Genomic DNA, 21,338 nt, shown 5'->3' on the forward strand with positions numbered 1-21,338 from the left:
AATTAAGCACTGGGGAAAATGTGTCATGAAAGTCAGAGCAGTGTCTGACCCAAGGCATCCGTCTTTTAAGAGGAGCACTGGATCATCTGGCACAAGAAAAGTTGTATGAATCATGTATCATAGAATCATAGAATCTCCTGATTTGGAAGTGATCCTTTAGGATTATTGAATCCAATTCCTTGTCCTCAACTGCTTCTCGTATGTCTTCCTCTCTAGACCCTTCACTCTCTTCATCGCCGTTCACAATTTTCATAGCCTTTCTTTGGACACTCTGAAATACCTTCATATCTTTCTTATGTTGTGGAACCCAAAACTGCCCCCAGCACTGGAGCTGAGGCTGTCCCAGTGCAGAGCAGGGCAGGACAATCCCTCCCTTGCCAGGCTGATGTTGCTGTGCTGATGCCCCCAGGACAGAGCTGACCCTCCTGGCCGCCAGGGCCCTACTGACTCCAGCTTTCCACCGACCAGGACCTCCAGCTCCTGTCCCACAGCTGCTTTCCAGCCTCATTCCCCAGTCTGTCTGTACATCCAGGCTCCCCATCCCACATGCAGGATCCAACACTTGCCCGCGTTAATCTCCATAGTGTGGGTGATTCCCCATTTCTCTGATTTGTTGAGATCTCTCTGCAGGGCCTCCCTGCCCTCAAAGGACTCAACAGCTCCTCCCAGTTTAGTGTCATTGACTAATTTACTTAGTATTTTTTCAAGTTCTGCATCCAAGATATTAATGATGTTGAGGAGCATAGGGAAAAAGGGTGGATCCCTGTGGAATCTCACATTGTTATTTACATTGCCAGCCTGATGTCACCCTGTGCTGAGGAGCTGTTTTCATGAACAGGACAGGGCTCCTGGGGTACTTTCCTTGAGCTTCTACTGCAGCATCAACCTCATTACATGGCTGAGATGGCAAAGCTCACCTACAGCCAGCAGCAGCCAAAGATTTCTTTGTAACATTTTAAAAACTTTCTAGCCAATAGCATATTGCTAAATCTTACAGACAATTGTTCTAGCCAGTTACTAAAAGTACACATACACCTGCTTCACACAATGCTTGCTTGTCTGCTTTCTGTTAGCAATACACAATATTTCATTATTAAGCCTAAAACATTCTCCTATCTTGCTAAGCATATTTTCTTGCAGTTTTAAGGTCTATATTAGCCAAGCCTAAAACTCAAGCTATTGTTTAATGTCCTTGCTTGCTATACCATTGTAACTTTTTTACATTCAGATTTGGAGCTGCAGCCAATTCTCTGCTCTTTGCTAGGCCTGTTTTCTCAGCTTTCTAAAAATCTTCTTACCTTTACTATTTCCCGCATTACCCTGTCCAATACAACCATTTGGGTGTGCATTTATTTCCCTCTGCTACATCTTGTTCTGAAAATGACTTGTTTGTTCATATCTTCATATTATTATTAACTAAAGTCTGTGTAGGGAACATTCACAAAGCACACTGTGATATCCTTTGCATAAGAGATGATAGAGCAACAATGAATAATTACAATTTTATGGGGAAACCCCCCCCAAATATAAAAATAACTGTTTATGTTTATATATATTTAGCTATCTAAAGCTGATCTTTATATGTAATTTTAAATTACATATTTATTAATACATACATACATATGGTGCAAATTCTGATCCCCTAACCAAAAATAACACCATGGAGACATCAAAAAGGGCCTTAATATATTGTCCTTTCTGATTAAAGAGAGTCCATGCTGCCTACTCACAGGTAAGGAAAGCAAATCCACTCCTGTTTCTGTGATCAAACAAGGACCCCTTAGCTGAGGAGCTGCCTTGTTATTACTCATCTCTGCAGGCAGCAGCACAAAACAGCAATTTTTTAAAAGAACACTTGTTAACATCTTTGTGTCTCCCACCTCTGTGTACGAACACACACACATGGAAAAGGAGAACCTGCTCAGTGATATTAACACAATTGTGCCATTACAATTGGCATTCAGGACATCCAAAAATGTCAAAAATGTTTTGATTCAACTTGCATGCCTGGCAACAGGGAAGGATGTGCTCAGCTGGGGCTCTGGCTGGGGAGGAGATGGCTTTTTGCTGTGTAATTATTTAAGTTAGCAGCTGCCAGGGTGTTTCTCTTTATATCCTTGCTGTAAACTGTCTGATATTAAGTATATGAATAAAAAGCTAAGTTACTAAATAAATTATTTTCCCCAGGATTTTATAGATTATTATTGGCTTTATTTAAAAACATTTATATTACCTAGGGGTTAATGACCAAAGCTCTAATACATGTCACAGTTTGCTTGCATAAGAGTGGTGAGATTAGTATCTAGCAAAACTTTTATATTTAGACCATAAACATGTCCAGCTCAGCTCATCATCCTGGACTCCCTTCATGGCACAGAGAGAGAAACAGGCATTTTGAAGCACAGCTCATTCCCTCCACTTCAAATTTTGTTGTTACAGAATCCTAGAATGGTTGAGTTGGAAAGGACCTTAAAAGTTACCCAATTCCAAACCTCTGCCAAGGGCAGGGACACCTTCCATGATCCCAGGCTGCTCAGAGCCTCAACAAACCTGGCCTTGAACACTTCCAGGACTGAGAAATCCAGAGCTTCTCCCAGCAACCTCTTCCTGTGCCTCATCACTCTCACAGGAATGAATTTCTTCCAATTATCCAACATAAATATACATTAAAATGCACTACTAAAATCTACCCAAATCTAACCTTAAAACCACCCGTGTCCTATCACTTCACACGCTTGCAAAAAGTCCCTCTTCAACATTTTTATAATGCACAATTCCCTAGAAATGTTGCTTGCTTTCCACTGTGTATGAAAGGAAAGGGCTGTGTATGAAGAAAATTAAACTAGAAGCTCAGAGGCAGATAATTCAGAGTTGTGCAGAGAAGTTCCACACCAGTGCTTATTAAAAAAAAAAAAAAAAAAAAAACAAAAAACAACAAAAAAAACTTTAATACATATAGCTTTGATCTGGGGGGTAAAATGTGGAGCATCCTGAATTAGAGTAAGTATTTTCTTCCCTCAGAGAGGAGAAATGTTTCAGACATCATGATTTGGATTGTTCACTCAGCAGTAATTGCTGACTCCAAGAAGCTGACAATCAGCCTCAGAGCATGTATTTTTGGGGCCTGTGTGAGCTTGGAAATCCTCTTAAGAAAAATTAGGAGCTGAAGGGACCTGAGATGGAAGTGGATAAGTGAGCAGGGAGGGGAAGGTTTCATTTTGTCCTCACAGGAGAGAATGGCCACAGCTGATACAAGAGCTGGCTGAAGACACTTTTCCAATGCATGTGGGCCAGTGTGGACCTAACAAACAAATTAAACTCAGTTCTCTTGCAGGTGAATTTTCTCTCATGGTGTTTGGCAGAATATGCTATTAAACACAGTGAACTTCTATCAAACTGCATGTACCAAACTACTTGGCTCTGTGTTGCCTTCTGAAGCACAGACACAAAGCAAATGGTCACTCTGACATGCTTTTTATGTAATAAAAGCAACAATGAAGACTGCAGCTTCCTATTTAGAAATGCCAGGCTCTATTATGTGCTGACAGTCACTGCCAGACAGAAAGTGACTTCAGGCTTGGATCTCTGTTCACGTAGGACAAGAGCTGCAGGAATAATTGATTTTACAGTTCACTGCCCAAACAGGAAAAAAAGAACCATGTTAAGTCAACTTAGAAAGAAGTATTTCCTTCTTCAAAGTGAAATGAAACACCCTACTTTTGGTTTTTTTCTTTTCCTTTCCAAAGACATTTTCCTTAGTGATTGGAATTTGTCTAGTCCTTGTGACTTCACATTCCAAGACCTGCCACTTAAGCACCACAACAAACATTTTACAATTTTATTATGAGCTACAAACACAAAATAAATCATATCTTAAACTCACCTATTCTCAGTGAATTTAGATAAACTGACATGTGCTGAGTCGTAACTTAGCACAGGACACCATAGCAATTATTTAATGTAGGGAGCAGTAAACATTAGGATGGAGAGAGGATGTTCATATGGAAATATATTCCAATCTATTATAGTATATGCCTGTTTCACAGCTTCCCACAGAGCTGGTGGACTCAACTCAGCAGTCACACCACCCTGTCTTTGACCACAGAGTCTGGGGTTCCTTTCCTGCTAGGAAAATGTCATGTCAGTGGGCTGCAATGGACAGGAGGAGACCCAATGCTGACATTGCATTGTCTGCACATCGGGCATATTCTAGAAATAACCCAACTCTCCCTGCACTTGTCTATTGATGTTCCATTCGGGCTTTCTGAAATTTGGGTCCCTTTTTACCTTTCCAAAATGTTGACAGGAACTGCCTCAAAATTAAATATCAAAGTGATAAAATATTTGATGAGTTCTATTTTTAAGGAAGCGCATTATCATGAAATCAGACTGGTTAGGGTTATCCTGACATCCTATCCCTAAGCACAGGATGCACTGAACAGTCTCATTAGTGAAATGTCCCTATTGCAACCACACTTGCTCTGTTTATGCAGAAGGTCATGCCAATGAAAATTTATTTGGGGCTATGTGAAATTCCACAACAATCTGTGCTTGAATTGCATGAAGACCTTGAGCACATGAAGCACACAAAGCTGCCATTTCAAGCCAAAAGACCCAAAAGCCTCACAACCTGCTACTCTCTTAAAACTATTCTCAGCTACAAATATGTCTGTGTATGGAGGAAGAATTTGAATTACTTCAAACACTGGAGCACCATTTATGCAGAAAGAAAGACTCAAAGGCAAAGATGGGAATCCTCCTGTCCAAAGAAAGGAATATATAAAGAACCAGACACAACAAAAATGCAGGAAGGATACAAAAGAGATGATAAAAATTAGGTCTCACTTCAAGGAGGTGGTGAATTTCCTCATTTTCTGTTCACATTTTGTAGAAAATACATTTATGAGCTAGATGCTGCCACAAGCAAAATCTGAGGACCACTATTCAAGCATCATAGAAATACAATAAGAAATAGAAGATATTTCTTTTTCTTAGGAAAACTTAAATTCAAAGAGGCCATATACATTAAAAAAAAATTAAAAAGTCTATTTGGCTATATTCCACATCAATCCAACAGGCTGGGCCATTGCTTTTACCAACACTCACTGGAATTAGTTGTAGGGAACATATATCTACTGTCTTACAACACAGTATGGTGCCATGAGAAGAATTGTGCATTATTTTAATAACAAGAGTATAGACATGAGTACCTTTTAGCAGGAGTTTATGAATTGCACCATTCGCTTTCCAGGCTACCACAGCAGGTGCCCAAGATCACTGAACCCTGTCATTTTGCTACCACTGGCTTGACTTCTGAAATTATAGGTACGATCTGAAAATAAGTTTCTAGTAGGTTTTTTTGGTTCTTGATCACACAGACTCTCAAAGGAGGGAAGAGATACAGTGCCAACCATGCCCACCCAAATCTATTTATTGAGAGCTTTGCCCAGAATTCACTGTTGAAATGTCTATAATCAGAGCAGTTGCTGCACACTGGTTAATTACCTTTGTGTTCACAAATGGAGATAAAAAACGAAACTATCACAACACTATTTCTGATCTTTTCCTCATCTTAGCAAATTTAAACATTAGCAACAATGTCAAACAATGGCTAAAGAGGAAATATTTAAGTGTCTTTTGACAGTGAAAAATTACTTCAACCTTTATGAGTTCATTTTTTAAGCAGCTTGACATTTCGTTACCAAGGCAGAGTTTTTGTTTTATTGTTTCCTTCAGCCACAAGTGTTACCAACTAGGTTCCTATGATTCATATGCAAGTGGAAAGAAATCATGTCTCTATTGACAGGGCTGCTATTTTTTATTATTATTTACAAATGCTCCTGCATATCCCAGACCTTGTACTTGATTCATGATTGACTTCTATTTTTCCCCAAAGAGGTGAGTAAAAGATTTTGACTTCTATAGTCTTTGTCAAACCAGATCAGAAGAGAAATCCAACAAGTCTTGTGTTTTGCAAGCAATCACAGTCAAGAATTTGATGCTCACGGAGGAGACAGAGGTAAACAAAGAGAACAAAATAAAAACCTAAGCCCTGACAGCTTCAGAAATTGAATTACTTCCAGCAAAAGTCTTCCTCAAATTACCCAAATATTGGTTTATATCACAGCCCTCACAGTTCCCATCCCTTCAAAACAAGGGCTGTGTCAGTGCTGTCATTTTGCACAATTGTGACAAATCCTACAAAGTTCACAGAAGCACCTTCTGGCAATGTGTTATACCAGCTCTCTCATGGGCTGCAGAAATGGGGAGAAAAAGAATCATTTTATTGGATCTAAATAGGCCTTTTTTCAGGTTACCTGAATTTTGTCCATTATTGTATTGTGAAAAATAATTATTGTGTAAAAATAATCAACAGAAGATCTGTTGTGAGAACATTCTTCAAGGTCTGTTGCAAAACCAAGCCAAATCAATTTTAATTACTTCCCTACTTATTTTGCTGAAGATAATTCTGAGAACCAGAGTCTCACCACTCAGGTAATTGAAGTTGTCAGAGTGACCCAATGAGATCCATTAGATTTTTCTTTTAGAAATGTTTCAAAACCTGTTTTTTAATGAATATTATTTTATTTTATTAGTATTAACTTGTTATTTTATTTCAAATCACACTCAGAAAAAAACCATTTACAGCCCAGATTAAAGGCACTTTCCTTCTTGCAAAAAATTGCTCTGTACAAAAGTTGCTCCTCCTTGGCCCAGGTGCTGTAATTTTGGTCTGGTTTCTTTGATGTGGGGGATGTGGTTTCTATGCCTTTTGCTGCCAGGAAACAGCTCAATGTCTAATCCTGTGATTATGCCACATTCCTGAAGTCTTCACTTATGACACTTTCAGGCAATGAATCATTTATAGGTCTTTCACATCCATGCAAACATACATCAAATGGAAAAGCCAATGATAAAATAATATACAGTCCTTTTTATCACTGCAGAAATCTACAATTTCTGTTCTAACACTGAAACAGAAATAATGTCTAATCAGAATATTTCCTGGGTATGTTACTTTAAGGCAATTACATTGATATGTTATAATTTACTGCAACAAAATAGAGAACTTTTGAATAGCTGGAACTGTATAAATTTGCATAAATATTACGTCTTCACAGGTTCATTTTCATAGCCCCATAGATACCTCCTGTATTATGCATAGTACATATACCAGCCCTCAAGTAATTTACACTCAAAGACAATCAAATTTCATGAGCTATGAGTAGCTTACCATTTATTCTGTAGCCCATAATTTTATGGCATTAAATAAAATACTTCTAATGAGTTCAGCAGTGGAGAAAGTGACTGATTGGCAGCTCTGGAGAGTTGAACTGTATTTGTTTACAAAAGAAACACAACGTGCAGAGCAGAACCAGAGCTTTACCACCCACATGAACATTACTGAGCACTGCCTTGGGGGTGCCCTGCTGTCCTGCTCAGCCTTTCACCCTTGATTCTCATCTGCCAGCTCTTTCTGCCAATGCCAGGAAGAACTAATTCCAGCAGAGACATTGCAGATTGCATCCAGGCCTGACAAAAACCTGTGAGATGGCAATGGTTTCTGCCTTGGGTCATCAAAGAGTAGATATATGATGCCTTCAACTGACTTTGTGGTTTTATCCTACCCACAGAAAGAATTTGGGAATATCTTGGGAGACCTTACAGCAGCCTTTCAACACTTAAGGGCAATTTATAAGAAATATGGAGACAGGCTTTATGGCAGGGTGTGTTGGGATAGGACAAGGGGTAATAGCTTGAAACTAAAAGAGAGCAGATTTAAACTAGATATTTTGTGATGAGGGTGCTGAGAAACTGGACCAGACTGCCCAGAGACCTGGTAAATATCCCATTGTTGCAATAGGACTCAAAATAAAATGACATGCACTCTGGAACTTCTAAGGTAAAAAAGAAGGGAAGTTTATTATTAACTTTGATATATATAGAATTTGAAAAGTGACTCTGGATTGGAGCATGAAATTGCCACCTCTCCAATGACACTAGTCAAACTAATAGTTTATTAATTTTCTTTTTCTCCAGAAAAGTATGTAAAAACAATGATTATTTGCATAAATGTGCATGAGAAACTCCATTACAAAAATATAAACATTAGAAGGCTTAGAAGAACTTAGAAGAACAGGGCAGCATCCCATCCCTGGAAGCATTAAAGGCCAGGTTTAAGCAACCTGTTCTATTTGATGATGATCCTGCTCATTGCAGGTTTGGACTAGATGGTCTCTAAAAGTTCTTCCAATCCAAACCATTCTATGACAAGGAAGAAAGGGATGAGTAAAGGCTTATCTGTCTTGGCCTTATCAGATCTGCTTGGAACCAGAGGCAGCAGATGAACAATACTGCAGCTCCTTCAACACACCCAGCTAATCTGGGATCATGCAGGGACTGAGTGCACAGATATTAACAATCCATCAGATCCTATCAAATACCATACTGTGAAGCTGGGAACAGCACAGGTAAATACTATGGTGGAACTGGGCTGACTGGAAGCTTGATTTCTCAAGGTTTATGCCAGCCAAAAAACTAGTGTAAACTCATTTTCCTCTGACTGTGTCTGGCTTACCCTAAATAAGTCTTTAGACCCATATTCTTACCCAAGTACTCATGTATGTAACTGCATGAATATTCACATGCTTTCCCTGGTTTTGCAAGAGCTTCCTTGAAGCATTAACCAGTTTTGACACAAATTTCTTTTCTTTTTGACATTTGAGTACAGATTCTGGATATGTGATTAAGTCATCTTCCAGAAGAGATTCTAAAATTATTCTTATTTTGCCATAAAACTACCTAAAATGCTTTGTTGGCTAGACTTTTGTCTCATGCTATTTACCTCTGGCAGCGCTTTTGAGAATCATAATACACTGATCTATCTCTTTCTCTTGCCCATTCTTACCTGATTGTCACACTGCCAAATTTTTTCTGATCCTTGGAGAAAATATAAGTCCATTTGAATGGAGTCAGTTGGTTTTGCACCAACTGACTTTGCAGGGACTGCACTTCTAAGTGTTCCTGCCTAGCATTGCGCCAAAACTGATAATTCTTATCAGCTGTGGAGCTGTTTCTTGGGTCACTATGCCTGACATGATAGCTGTGAACAGAAGTGTAGGCCTTTCCTGTCACTTGAAGACTTGTTTCCACAAAACAAGCCAAAGTGGTTGGAAAAAGAGGGAATCTCTTTTCTTATCCCCCAGTCCCTGAGCTGCTGTCTGGGACACTTGCCAATAGCAAAGGGTTGGTAAATTCCAGATGAAGGATCTCCCTCCCCTGTGCTGTGCTGGCATCTCTGCTCACCCTGGAAAGGCCAGCAGCTCAGAAGCTGCGAGAGATGATTTGGTCTCCCTTCAGGAGCTCTCTCATCGTCAGAGTCAGGGGGAACTATTGTGCCTTAGGAGCTAAGGATTAGTGCTCCTTAGGGAACATGAACGTGATTTTTAAGCAAGGTACCACTAGGAAAAATACTGAGAAGAAAGAAAAAGTGAATAATAAAACATTCTTTCAAAAGTTAGAGAGCAGCCCAGTCCAGCTCCTGAAGTGAGGAGTAAAAAGTCTTTTCCCACTGCTATTGCACTTCAGGGAATAAAGAAAAAAAAAGTTATTGCACAAGCCCCTTCCTATAATATTCCTGAAAGGTCAATGCTGAAATCTCTAGAAAGGAGCACCTTGAACTGAAAGAATGTCAGCCAAGTGAACCACATAAATGGATGCAGACAAAGTGAGAAATTATGGTGAGGGAAGCCAAATAAATTCTTCAGTATATAACTGTAATAGTAGTTGTGAAAGATAAATCTGTTCTCCATGCTTAGTCTGCCTTTTACCACACTACTCACAACCCTCTAAATCAGTCATAATAAAAATATGTATGTTACGTAAGTCTGGATGAGATTTGGAAAGAGAATGCAACAATCTGATTTTTTTCCAATACATAAATGATGCAGAAAAATAGCAAAAAAAAAAAAAAAAACATATGAAAAGAGCAACTTCCTATGAAACTTCTATTGCTTAACATAAGGAATAAATTATCAGTCCAATATGAGCAATTCCCAAGGATTTTCTCCAGAACAAGTCACCATCACCCTCCCATCTGGAGCCTCATGAGAAACTCCAGTTGATGTCACGGCATTTTCATTGAACACCCAAAGCAAAAAGATTGCAAGGCTTTTTTAACATCATGTTTCAGGCCTAAACCCAAATTAATCTCAGTTTTGAACTCCATAAAAATACAGATCATTTCTTTGCTATATGCTGCACATGTCAGATCAGAAAGTAAGAACCACAGAAAAGAAATATGCCAGTGATTAAAGAAACCAGTTATTGTCACATTATTAGTCACATATTTTCTGCTACAGCTAGGAGATCATTTGGTTATTTCTAGACATCAGCCATTTATCTTCAGGCAACCAAAGATTAAAGATTTCATCAGTAATTATCACAAATGGTGCCTTGAACATACTGATTAAAGATACTTGTCATTTTACTTTATAAAAAGCAGTATATCAGCTGTCCTAGTGTTTCAGAATAATTATGTGTTGGACATCTGCTGGAGTCCCAGTCACAGCTAATCACCATTTGCATCAGCAAGACACCCAAGGAATCTTTTAAAACCACCCATTACAAATGCATCCTAACACATGAAAGAAGTGTTTGCCATTCAAGACTCACACCCAAGCAGAGAAGTCTGAGATGAAAACTAAAAGCATTTCAATGTAAAATTAACAATACTAGATGAAATTCTGATGTAAACAACATTGAGCAGTTATAAGTAAAAGCTATTTTAAATACTGGGATTTTTAAAAAATTGATTTAAAAAAAAAAAACAGTAATATGCGTCAGCTGTCTTAGAACCACAGAATCATATTAGATATTACAATTCTCACAATAGATCCTATTTGGGCTCATCTGTAATGCACAATCACTGCAGAATCAAAGAATATTTTGAGCTGGAAGGGATCTACAAGGATCATCAAGCTAAACTTTTAAGTGAATGGGCTGGACAGGGATCAAACCCACAACTTTGGGGTTACTAGCCCTATGCTCTAATGAACTGAGAAAATCTCAGGGTCTTCTCACTTCAAGAGCTGAAAAAGTTAACTATTTGTCCAAAGATCCATAACTACAGAGAAAAAAACAAGGAGACTAAACCACAGATGACTGCTATGAGACATAAAAATGTGGGTTTGAAAATTGTTTTGGTGCTAGGCTAGAACAGCTCAGGTTTTGCATATGTTGCTGAAAAGATGAAAATATTAGCAAACTGTCTGTGGAAAAGAACATTCATCACCAACAAATTTTATTTGAATGACACTCCTGGTTCTTGTGCTATGCCAGGCATAAACCTCATGTCTTTTGGGACTGCTGCATCAATGCTAGATGAAAGAAGAACACTTCTCATCAAACACCAGCACCTTATTAATGAAAAATCATATGATTAATCAATCTGATTACTTAGAAGTCAATTTATCTGCAGTGCAACTGCTAGCCAAATGAAAATAAGATTACTTTGAGTACAGTTTATTAATAATCCCCAGTATGCCATTGATTCAACTTGATTATAACACAGCAGGCATGTGATGCACAATATTACAGACATTAAACCAGCCTGGCAACAGTGAATACAGAAGAGGTTTATGCCACTGGGTAAGGCACAGAAATCCTGAAGTATTAGTGACCACTCAATTTGCAGATATGAAAGGAACAGTTTATTTTACTGTAGATAAATAAAGCGGCTGTTATTTTCCAGTATTCAGCTCTTAGGGCAGCTGAGATCACCTGAAAGAGTGAGTCAGTGTGGAGTTGAGACACAGCCCTTGTAACATCCAAAACAACCCCTTGAACTTCCTCACACAGAAAAGCAATTTGGCAGACCCAGAGGGGAATTCATGTTCCCCAAAGGGACAGCAGTCACACATAGCTCATGAAGCTGTTTCACCCCACTGGCATCTCCCAAGACTGCAGTAGATATGATCCTATTTTGAACACATATCTACAGTGATATATATTCCCTGTGAGCATTGGTTATGGGCTGAAAATCACTTGAAAAAGTTCTAGTGCTTCTTATTATTTCATAGATTTTATTATTCTGTAGATTATTCTCTTCTAGTTTTTTGACAACAAAATTGTCTTTCTTCATATTTGTCTGACAACCAAAAATATCTTCTTTCAAATATCTTTGTTGTCTTAATTGTGCTTGAAGGGAAAAGTGCAGTATAGATATAGAGAAAATGTTAGAGAGGGAGGAAAGGAGGAAAGGGGAAAACAAGTTCCCTGTTTGCTAGATGGGGGAATGAGAAGAGACAGAAAGACATTTAAAAATCACCTAGGTTTAAATAGAATTAATTATTATAACTATTCTGTTAAGCCAGGAGATGAGGAAAGTGTCAGTGATGTCCAGAAGTAATTTGGTGAGATCCAGGGAAAATACACGTGTACAATCCAAAGCTGCTGGCATTAATTAATCTCCACAGTGAGAAGTCACAAGTGCAGAACAAGAACCCTTCAGGATCTGTCATTAAGCAGTGGCACCTCAGCAGCCCAAATGCAGAAGATTGGGTCAGGAAGTGGAAAGAAAAGCTGATTGATGCAGGCTATCTTTAAAAATTAAGGCAGTCAGTTGCCTTTTCAGTGAGAAAAAAGCAAATCAGTGACATAAACTAGATGAGCACTTCCACAGTCAACCTGTGGGCCTATAAAGAGCATTAACTCTCTGATGACTCCTAGTCTTATCAGGAAAAAAGAGGATAAATGGAAAGGATGACCTATATATGATATGCCAAGGTAAGAGTCTTCCATTTTGTATTCAAGAAATATCTGGAAAACATAATTTGGCAGTTTTAATATAATATTTCAGCACATTTCTGGCTTTCCTGAGGGTTTAAGACTACTGCAAATCCAGCCACTACTCTACTGTGTTCAAATCTTTTCTGAAGCATGAGTGGTGAATTGTCTTTTTTTAAAGTGGGGGAAGGTTCTTCTCTCCTCTCACAGAAGGCTCCCCTGGTCACATTCCCCTCTGGTACCAAAAAACCTTGCAACATAAACTCAAAACACCATGCCACTAATCCATCTACTGCATGTGATGACACTAGTGAGAGCAAAATTTACTTTTGTGATCCAATCTGCTTCTTGAATTTGTAGAATTTACACCAAACCTATGAAAATGAATAAATTGGGAAATTAGTAAAGCTTCAGACTCCACAAACTACACCTTTCCTGGGGTTTTATGCTTAGACCTGGGGAAAAGGGGGCAATGATTTAGAGTTCCTACACTGGAATTCTGGAGTATTCTGGTAAAGTATTCTGGAAGAATAATCTATCTGCAGCTGTCAGGGGAAAAATAAGCTCTTTTGGGTTTACTCACAATAACTAAGGCTAAAATAATGAAAGTCTTCACTGTTTTCAGTCCTTGAGTTAACTGAATAATCAGATTTGGTTCCCTAGAAAAGATACTAAACAGAAAGCACTTGCTCAGGAGATGCATTTTAAGAGCTTAAGACTGGAGATTTCTTAGATCAAAGAAAACACAGAAATGCACATGAAATGTAGAAGAAGATGAAAATAGAACTATTCAAACTAAAAACTGGATAGACCAACTATCCATAGTCCATAGTCCAACCATGGACTAAATGTTTCATGGCAGTTTATGATATAAAAGGAAAGTAACCAACATCCCTATAAAATTGATTTTCCCATGTCCTGCCTCTCAGTGAAGCTATGTCAGCCTTCGAAGACAAGATCTATTAATGCTTCACTCTAGATTTAGCCAGTTGCATCAAATCAGAATAGTTTACAAAAAGAAATTTGTGTGGTATATTTTGAGTTCTGGTATTCAACAGTTACTAATTCAGACATGCAGTAGGGAAGGTCCAAACAAAAATATACATAATCAGTGAGGTCTGCAGGTTTTGGGGATTTTTATTTCATGAAAAGGATAGAATCCATTCTTATGCCCACTGGCTGTGAGGCAAAATTCTCCAAACCAATTGAAGTTTAACAAATACAGTCAAACAACCTGGAATCATATCTACAAGTTTTTAAAGGGAAGAAAACTTGACCCAGTGCTAAGCACTACAGCAAGGTAAGAACTAATATTAGTCCTCTTCCTTCAATCCCTAACAGCCTGGTATAAACTTCTATATAAACCAGCAGTCAGTCACATGCCCTTTGCTTTGAGTTAGGTGTAGCCCCACAACAGTTTCTTTTCTAGCTCTAATTTTTTTTTTTTAATTTAAGACAAGAGAAAATAGCTTTTGCTCATTATCGTGCATCATGCATAGGCAAAAAGGCCAGCATGGTCTATTAAATTAAAACATTCAACTCAATAACAGATGTCATGACTTATGGAGGTTTCTGAAGCTAAGCAAATGCACATCTGGCCATGTGGACTGTGCAGAATTATATTTATGATGGTTGGTGTGTGTCGTTCTGATGACTGCAGGGTAGCAGTGTGCTAAAGCCAGTTCTTGGCAGAGCAATTTCCTTTTGGTATTTCATAGTTCATCTGCTAAGATAATAATAATTGTATTGGCTCTTACTGGGATGGAGTTAACTTTGCCCATGGCAGCCCTCCCAGTGCTGTGCTGGGCATCGGTGGCTGCAGAGGTGTTGGTGGCACTGCAGTGCTTTGGCTCCTGCTGAACATGATGCCTCAGGTTTTAGCTTTTATATTTTTCAGACTCTGTACTGCTTCAGTGTGTAGTTCTGAGCTTCATATTAGGGGATGGTGAGCTCTCTTCATAGAGTAAGGAGACAAAACAATTCCTTCTCTAGCTTGGAACCAAGGGCAAATGATTGAAATCTCAAGCCCAAGAGCATAAACATCATGAACTGAAGAGAGAAAAACAAGAAGGATAGGACTTCATAAGCTACAGCTATAACTGGACAATTATATAACTTCCAATATGCAAATGGACTAGAACTTATAAAAGTGAGAGACCTCGTGACTGGTTGCCCATTTTTTGTGAGCATTTTGGTTCATCTTGGCTGTAGCCCTGGCTGGGCTCTTGTGCTGCCCAAGGTGTATTCATTGAAACCTTTTAATAAATCCCTAATTTATTCTTTAACTCTGTTTGGTCTCTGTTCTAGGTCAGCCTTGACAAGGCATCAAGCACCAGCACTGTCTCCAACATTCCCCCATCAGCAGGGTGGGAATGGGCAAGGTCCTGAGCGGGGACACAGCCAGGCCAGCTGGCCAAACTGGCCAAAGGGATATTCCACACCACAGGATGTGTGCTGAGCAAGAAAAGCTGAGGAAAAGGAGGTGAAGGGGGAGCGTTTACTGTTATAATGCTTCTGTTCCAGAGAAACAACTTCACACCCTGAAGCCCCACTTCTCAGGAAGTGACTGGACATTGCCTGATGATGGGAAGGAGAGAATGAATATTTTGTTTCCCTTTGCTTCTGCACGTGGCCTTGATTTTGCTTCATTAAACTGACTTTACCCACAATTTTTCTCTATTGCACCCTATCCTGGTGAGGAGGGGAATGACAGAATGGCTTGGTGAGCACCTGGCTTCCAGTTAAGGTCAACTCACCACAATTATCCTGCCATTAAAAAAAAATTAGTCAACAGAGGTAGGTAGAAGATAGAGTTTCCAGCTAAGGAAGAAAATAAGGAAGGAAATAAGTTTGTTTTTTTTTTCTAATTATAACAGAGCAAGGTTTTTTCCATTGAGACTAAAAGCAAAAATAGGAGTGGAGAGCTTTCCATTTCTCTTATTTCAACTTGTCTAGAGGATAATGAAAATAGGCACCACTCTCCATAGAAGACTCTCTCTAATGTAATGAGATTGGCCCAAAATACAAACAGTTATTTAAATGCCTATGATGTGTACCAGAGAGGCAGAGGTTGAGGTCAGTTTGTTTGCCAAAAGCATACACTGACCCAATGTTTGGGACAGCAGCCTCAGGCCAAACATTCTCTCAGCCCTCGTTAATTCCCTGGTAGTTCCTCTGCACCAAGTGCTCTAGGCTTGCATATTTTTAATATTTATACAGAAAAGCTTTGACAGAAAAGGTTGAGGGAAGCTGAGGGCGGCATGTTAATCAGAAGCCTTGATTCAAGGTTTCTTAACAGGTTAATGGTTGCAATATTCTGGGGTGAGTTTCTAGAGCTGAGGAAACATTTTTGAAAAAAACAACTAAAAAACAAATTCAAGACAAATCATAGCACTTAAAAACATAAAAAAGAAATTAGTAAAGAGATCAACAAAAATCAATAATCATTTTAAAACAACCAACTTTCTTTTAAAAATTGCACAATGAGCTCTCCTTTTTACCTGTGGTAAGTAGCAACATCAAAGACACACACTAACTGTGGCACTGTTGCATTGTGTGTAACACCCTGTCACCAATACACACACTACTCTGGACACAAAACCTCCTTCCATAGCATCCTTAACAATGACTCATACCCTCTGACTGTCATACACAAGAACTGAAACCAGGACCTTTTCCTGAATAATTAATTTCACTTTCCAGCAGACACCTGGTTAGGTGAATCCTGTGTTAAAAGTGTCACTGTCCCTGGGGAGTATATCCATACATCTTGAACCATGAAATGGCCCATGGAGGTGGGGGCTGAACACCCAGGAATTGTGCAGCCAAGTGCCAGGTGGTTCATGCAGAAATGTTTGAAGGGTTGTTCTTCCAAAAAATCCCTCTACAGGAAATATAAAACCATGACATGCTCTCCACAGACTTTGTGGATGCTCTGTGTGATGGAATTGAAGCAGGACATCATTCCTCATCCTCCTTACCTCTGAAGAAGGGGGTTTGCAGTAGCCAGCTCCAAACACCAGATTTTCTAATGACATACTGGACTGGTCTGGTCCTGCCTCCAGGTTGCCTTTACCAAGCCATGAACCTTTGCCTGGACGAGCAAAACTAGAAGGAGAAAAATTGAGAAGAAAAAAGTATTCAGAGGAGCATTGTTAGAGAAGAATCATTGTTGCCGCAGTATTATTTCCTTGCTTAGAAAAGATTTAAAATTTGGGTGAGTTTTGCTTTTGTTTATTTCAAGTTGCACTGTAAATTCACATTTTCCTTGAAAATTATCATTGTCCAGTGTGCAGTAGCTTAAGTAATGTAAATTAAGTTTGCTTTCTAGGCATTCAGTAGAGTGGTTTGACTGTTATCTTTAACTCACTCCTTTCTCTGCTATCTTACAGATCTTTTTCCAGCATAACATCTCACCAACACAACCTTTCCATCCACCCACATGAATCACATTCTTATGCAGCCTCTCATCAGCTTGCACCTTGATGGATGCAACATCTTTGTCTTTAACCACATCACCCTTCCTCACCAGCATGAGTTGTGCATGATCTCTCCTAATTACTGATATCTTTTCTAGCTCATCCCAAACTTACAGTTATAGATTGGAAGTCTGGTTGCCACTTCTCACTCTCCCATGGCATTGGCTTTCAGCACCAAAATGATAAGGCTTCAGTCAAGAAAAATATTTCTTTTTTCTGGGTGCAATGTGATTTCACTGTTATCCAAATTCTTACTCAAAAAACTGTCAGAATGTAAGTTGTTTTATTCTCAGTGCTGACTATTGTGGTTAGTGCTCCCTTCTGGCTATATTTGTACATTTGCTATTGAAGACCAAGAATCCATTAAGGGTGGAATAACCTGTCTGAAGTTTACTCAGCATCAAGCCCACCAGAGTATTGATGCACAGCCAAGGCTCATACTTTGGATTAATCTGAGCAGTGCTTACACCCCAGCTAATGATGCCTTTATATTCATTGGAGAGGAATTGGCATTTCCAGCATGGGTCATCTCTTGCTGAAGCAGTGATATCAAATAGATCAGAGGAATTTTATCCTCCAAGTATTTAATTCTAATTGTGGACTGTAAAGAAAGGCTGGATGACTGTCTCATCAACAACTGGAGATGAGATAACCATACTGTTAGTCCCTCTGATAACACATGCTGTACACAAACTGCATCAATATTTCAAGAGGGAAATCAATCTACTTGTGGGGAATGCAATGAGTCAAATTACCAACTGTGATCACTTAAGTGCAATGAAAGTACCCAAAAGGGTTCTTAAAACCATGCAGGCAAAGGTGGAACTGAAATAATGAACTGTAGAGAAAAGGAAAAACATATTTGCTGTTTGTACCAAGGGCATAGGCAATGCCACTGGCGTTGTGCTACAGCTCCCAAACTGGGATCACCATCCACAGGTATCTGATGCCCATCCAAGCATCCTAAATCCCATTGTAGCCAGGAGACCTGGTCTGCTTGAAAGAATAAAACCTTCCAGGATGGGGAGCACAAAAAACATCTTGAAACCATAATGTGCCAGAACTAGAAGCCACAGGGAAGTGCCACTCCTGCTGCAATGCCTTTCCATTCTGAGGTTTTTTCTCTATGTAGATGTGTATCACGTGCCAACATCACCTCAGATAAAACTAATGAACTGATATCTACACCAGATTCAGTTTTTAAGGACAGAGTGCTCTACAGAAACAGACAGAAAACAGAGAATCATAAGAATCACCAAAATCCAACTCTTGACCCTGCACAGGGCAGCTCCAAGAATCACACCATGTGCCTGGGAATATTGCCCAAATGCTTCTTGAACTTTAGAAGGATTTATATTAAAGATACAAACAACAAAAAAAAATCTTAATAGCCATACAAAAGGTGAGGTTCTGGTGTGAAACAGTTTTGCAACATTGCAAAAAGAATGTCAAGCAAAATTACAAATTGGATCAGTTTCAGAAGGTTAAACACAAATCCCTGTCTTGTCTGTAGAAGAAAACTGCTGCTTGTTATGGATAAATACTGGCAAAAAGGTCATTCCATAAGAAGGAGGATGGGGTAGAACAAATCAGCAAATATCTGTTCTTGCTTATGTATATTTTAATTTATGCCATCAAAGCAATTTCCAGCTGGTTGCTTCTAAGCAGCATGAAGCCTTTCCATGTATTTCCTACATGCACCATTTAAGATAAAAGCAATAAATAAACAAACAAATAAATAAAGCTATTTCCAACAGACAAGAGCTATACACTGCTCTGAATAATTTCAGCTGTTATTGAACAATATTGTCTGCTGTGGTCTGCTGGAAATGCTCAAGAAACAAAAATAAAAATGATGTGGTATCAGAGAGAGAAGCTTAAACAAATGTTCTGTGCACATGAAAAACTCCTCATTTGAATATGAGCAAAGCTTTCAAAGGTTTAAAGGGAAAGAAGAGCAGTTTTTAATGCCTTTTTTTATTTATCTTTTGCTTTTATAGCAGAGAACGGGTTTTAATCTGCTGGTTTTATGGAAATTGATTTCACATAGCACTGTAAAAAAAAAACCTTCTTTTGGGAAAAATGCCAAAACATCATCAGTCTGCTGAGGGTAAGTTTAAGTTGAAGGCTTAAAAACTGCTGAGTCCCTCTAATGTTATCTGAAGTACATTATGATGGAAGAAAATTTTTATTAGCAATAACAGGATCGTTTGCTACATCAATTATTTTTTCGCTGTATTTATTTCTTCTAATTATTTCTGTAAACATTCTCATTTGTATGAATCATGAACCTCGGTTACTTACGTGTCCATTTGGACTATCTATTTAATAGCACTGATTTAACATCAACATTTAGATCCTTATCCAGCATGATAACCTCAGCTTTTAATTGGAGTCAGGATAAAAAAGGTCAGAAGAGGTAACGTGTGTGCGCCCAAGAGGATTAAAGTGTGTGCAGAACCATTAATATTTTCAGTGAAATGTTTCATGGGTTCTCTTTGAGCTGGCCTTTTGATGATCTTATCCATGAGACCATGAGTGGCACAGGTAAACTGACTCAGATTACCAAGAGACTTTGTACATGCCTAGCCCTGGAAGTTTTTAAGGCCAGCTTGGATGGGGCCCTGAGCAACTTGGTCCAGTGGAAGGTGTCCCTGCCCATGGCAGGGAATGAAATGGTCACTTAAGGTCACTTCCAACCCAAACCATTCTATAATTCTATTATTTTATACCCTTATCCTTCAAAGGAGTCTCCCAATTATTGCAGCAGTCATCTGTGGACACACAGTACAGTAAACTGCCTTGAAAAGTCCATTTTTTTCCTTCATTACGGCCTGCAAGATCCAGCAATCAAAATTTAAGACCTTTCTGACTCAGAGATTATATTCAAGCAATTATTTCCAGCAGTTGTGGTTACCTTCTATGAATTTGTGTCCATGACTTTGTGATTTATACTTTTGGCCTCTGTAACATCTTTTGGAATGAATTGCTTGTTGTAATAAGTGCTGAACTTTCTGGTTCGTTTGAACTTGTTATTGCAGAATTCAATGTGGCAACATCAGGTTGTTGTGAATTCATTGTGGCAACACTAGGTTCTTGTGTAGCACAAAATATTAAATTATCATTCCCTGGTTTTTTCTCTTCTGTGGACAATTATCTTACATATAAATGAAATTAAGTTTCCTAGCATAAGAAATTGAATGGCCTTGATAAATGTTGATTCAGATGTGTTATTGAAGCAAATCAGAAAAATTACTTTAGAGTAGTTTAATAAAAAACTATGTTCTCTTTCAGATTCACCTGCCCAAAAAAGAAATAATTTTCTTTCATTTTTAGTTTTGTTTTGGGCTTTTTGTAGCAGGGAAGGGTTTAGTTATTTGGGTTTTTTTGGTAAGCAAAACAATTTTTTTCACAAAGCAAAGTTTTTAGCAGAATGGGGGAAAAAATTAGGATCTGATTCTTGCTTGGGGGAAAAAAAAAACCTGTCTTGTATTATATGAAATTATCAAACTGTAAAAAAACCCCAAACAACCTCCATGCATACAATCATCACATTTCTAATGACAAGAAATTTCAATCTTATGAGCAAACCAGGAGTGGAAATTCAAGAAATGAATTTGTATCCCATTTAGGCCAGATCCTTGGAGAAACTACATTTTTATATCTCAGTCCCTTTTACATAAAATACTACTGCTCTGAAAATTGAAAATATAAGTCAGTCCCATAGAAATAGCATAACTCAGGATTAAACCCTCACAGTCCTCACTAACATCTATTTGCATTTCACCAGTAACTGCCTTCTCCCACAGATCAGGAAAATTGTAGTGACAACAATAATTTCCCTCATTGTTTTAACTCAAACCTTTAATATAGCTTTTGGCAAATTCCTATTGGCACATGGCCATAGGGTACATGGGTAATCTCTTATTTTTTATGAGAATAATCTGTGGATGTTTACGGATTGTGTTCTTCTAGACATGATCCTCTCTTAGCCAAGGAGTTTCACTAAGGTTATAATCAGTGACTGTACAATGTTCTGAGCTTTTTGGGTAAAATTGATAAGGTTTATTAAAA

At 38.5% G+C, this 21,338-nt stretch overlaps 1 protein-coding gene across 3 annotated transcripts in view; it reads right to left on the bottom strand.

Annotated features, from left to right (window-relative positions):
• Positions 1–21,338, bottom strand: part of FAM135B (family with sequence similarity 135 member B) — a 205,910-nt gene that overhangs the window by 43,994 nt on the left and 140,578 nt on the right. For all 3 annotated transcript variants that reach the window (XM_058037054.1, XM_058036972.1, XM_058036880.1), the window contains exon 7: positions 16,767–16,893. In XM_058037054.1, coding sequence (XP_057893037.1) covers positions 16,767–16,893 — 127 coding nt within the window. The remainder of the gene's footprint in view (positions 1–16,766; positions 16,894–21,338) is intronic.

The sequence above is a fragment of the Melospiza georgiana genome, chromosome 1, assembly GCF_028018845.1.
Source record: "Melospiza georgiana isolate bMelGeo1 chromosome 1, bMelGeo1.pri, whole genome shotgun sequence".
Classification (NCBI taxonomy): domain Eukaryota; kingdom Metazoa; phylum Chordata; class Aves; order Passeriformes; family Passerellidae; genus Melospiza; species Melospiza georgiana.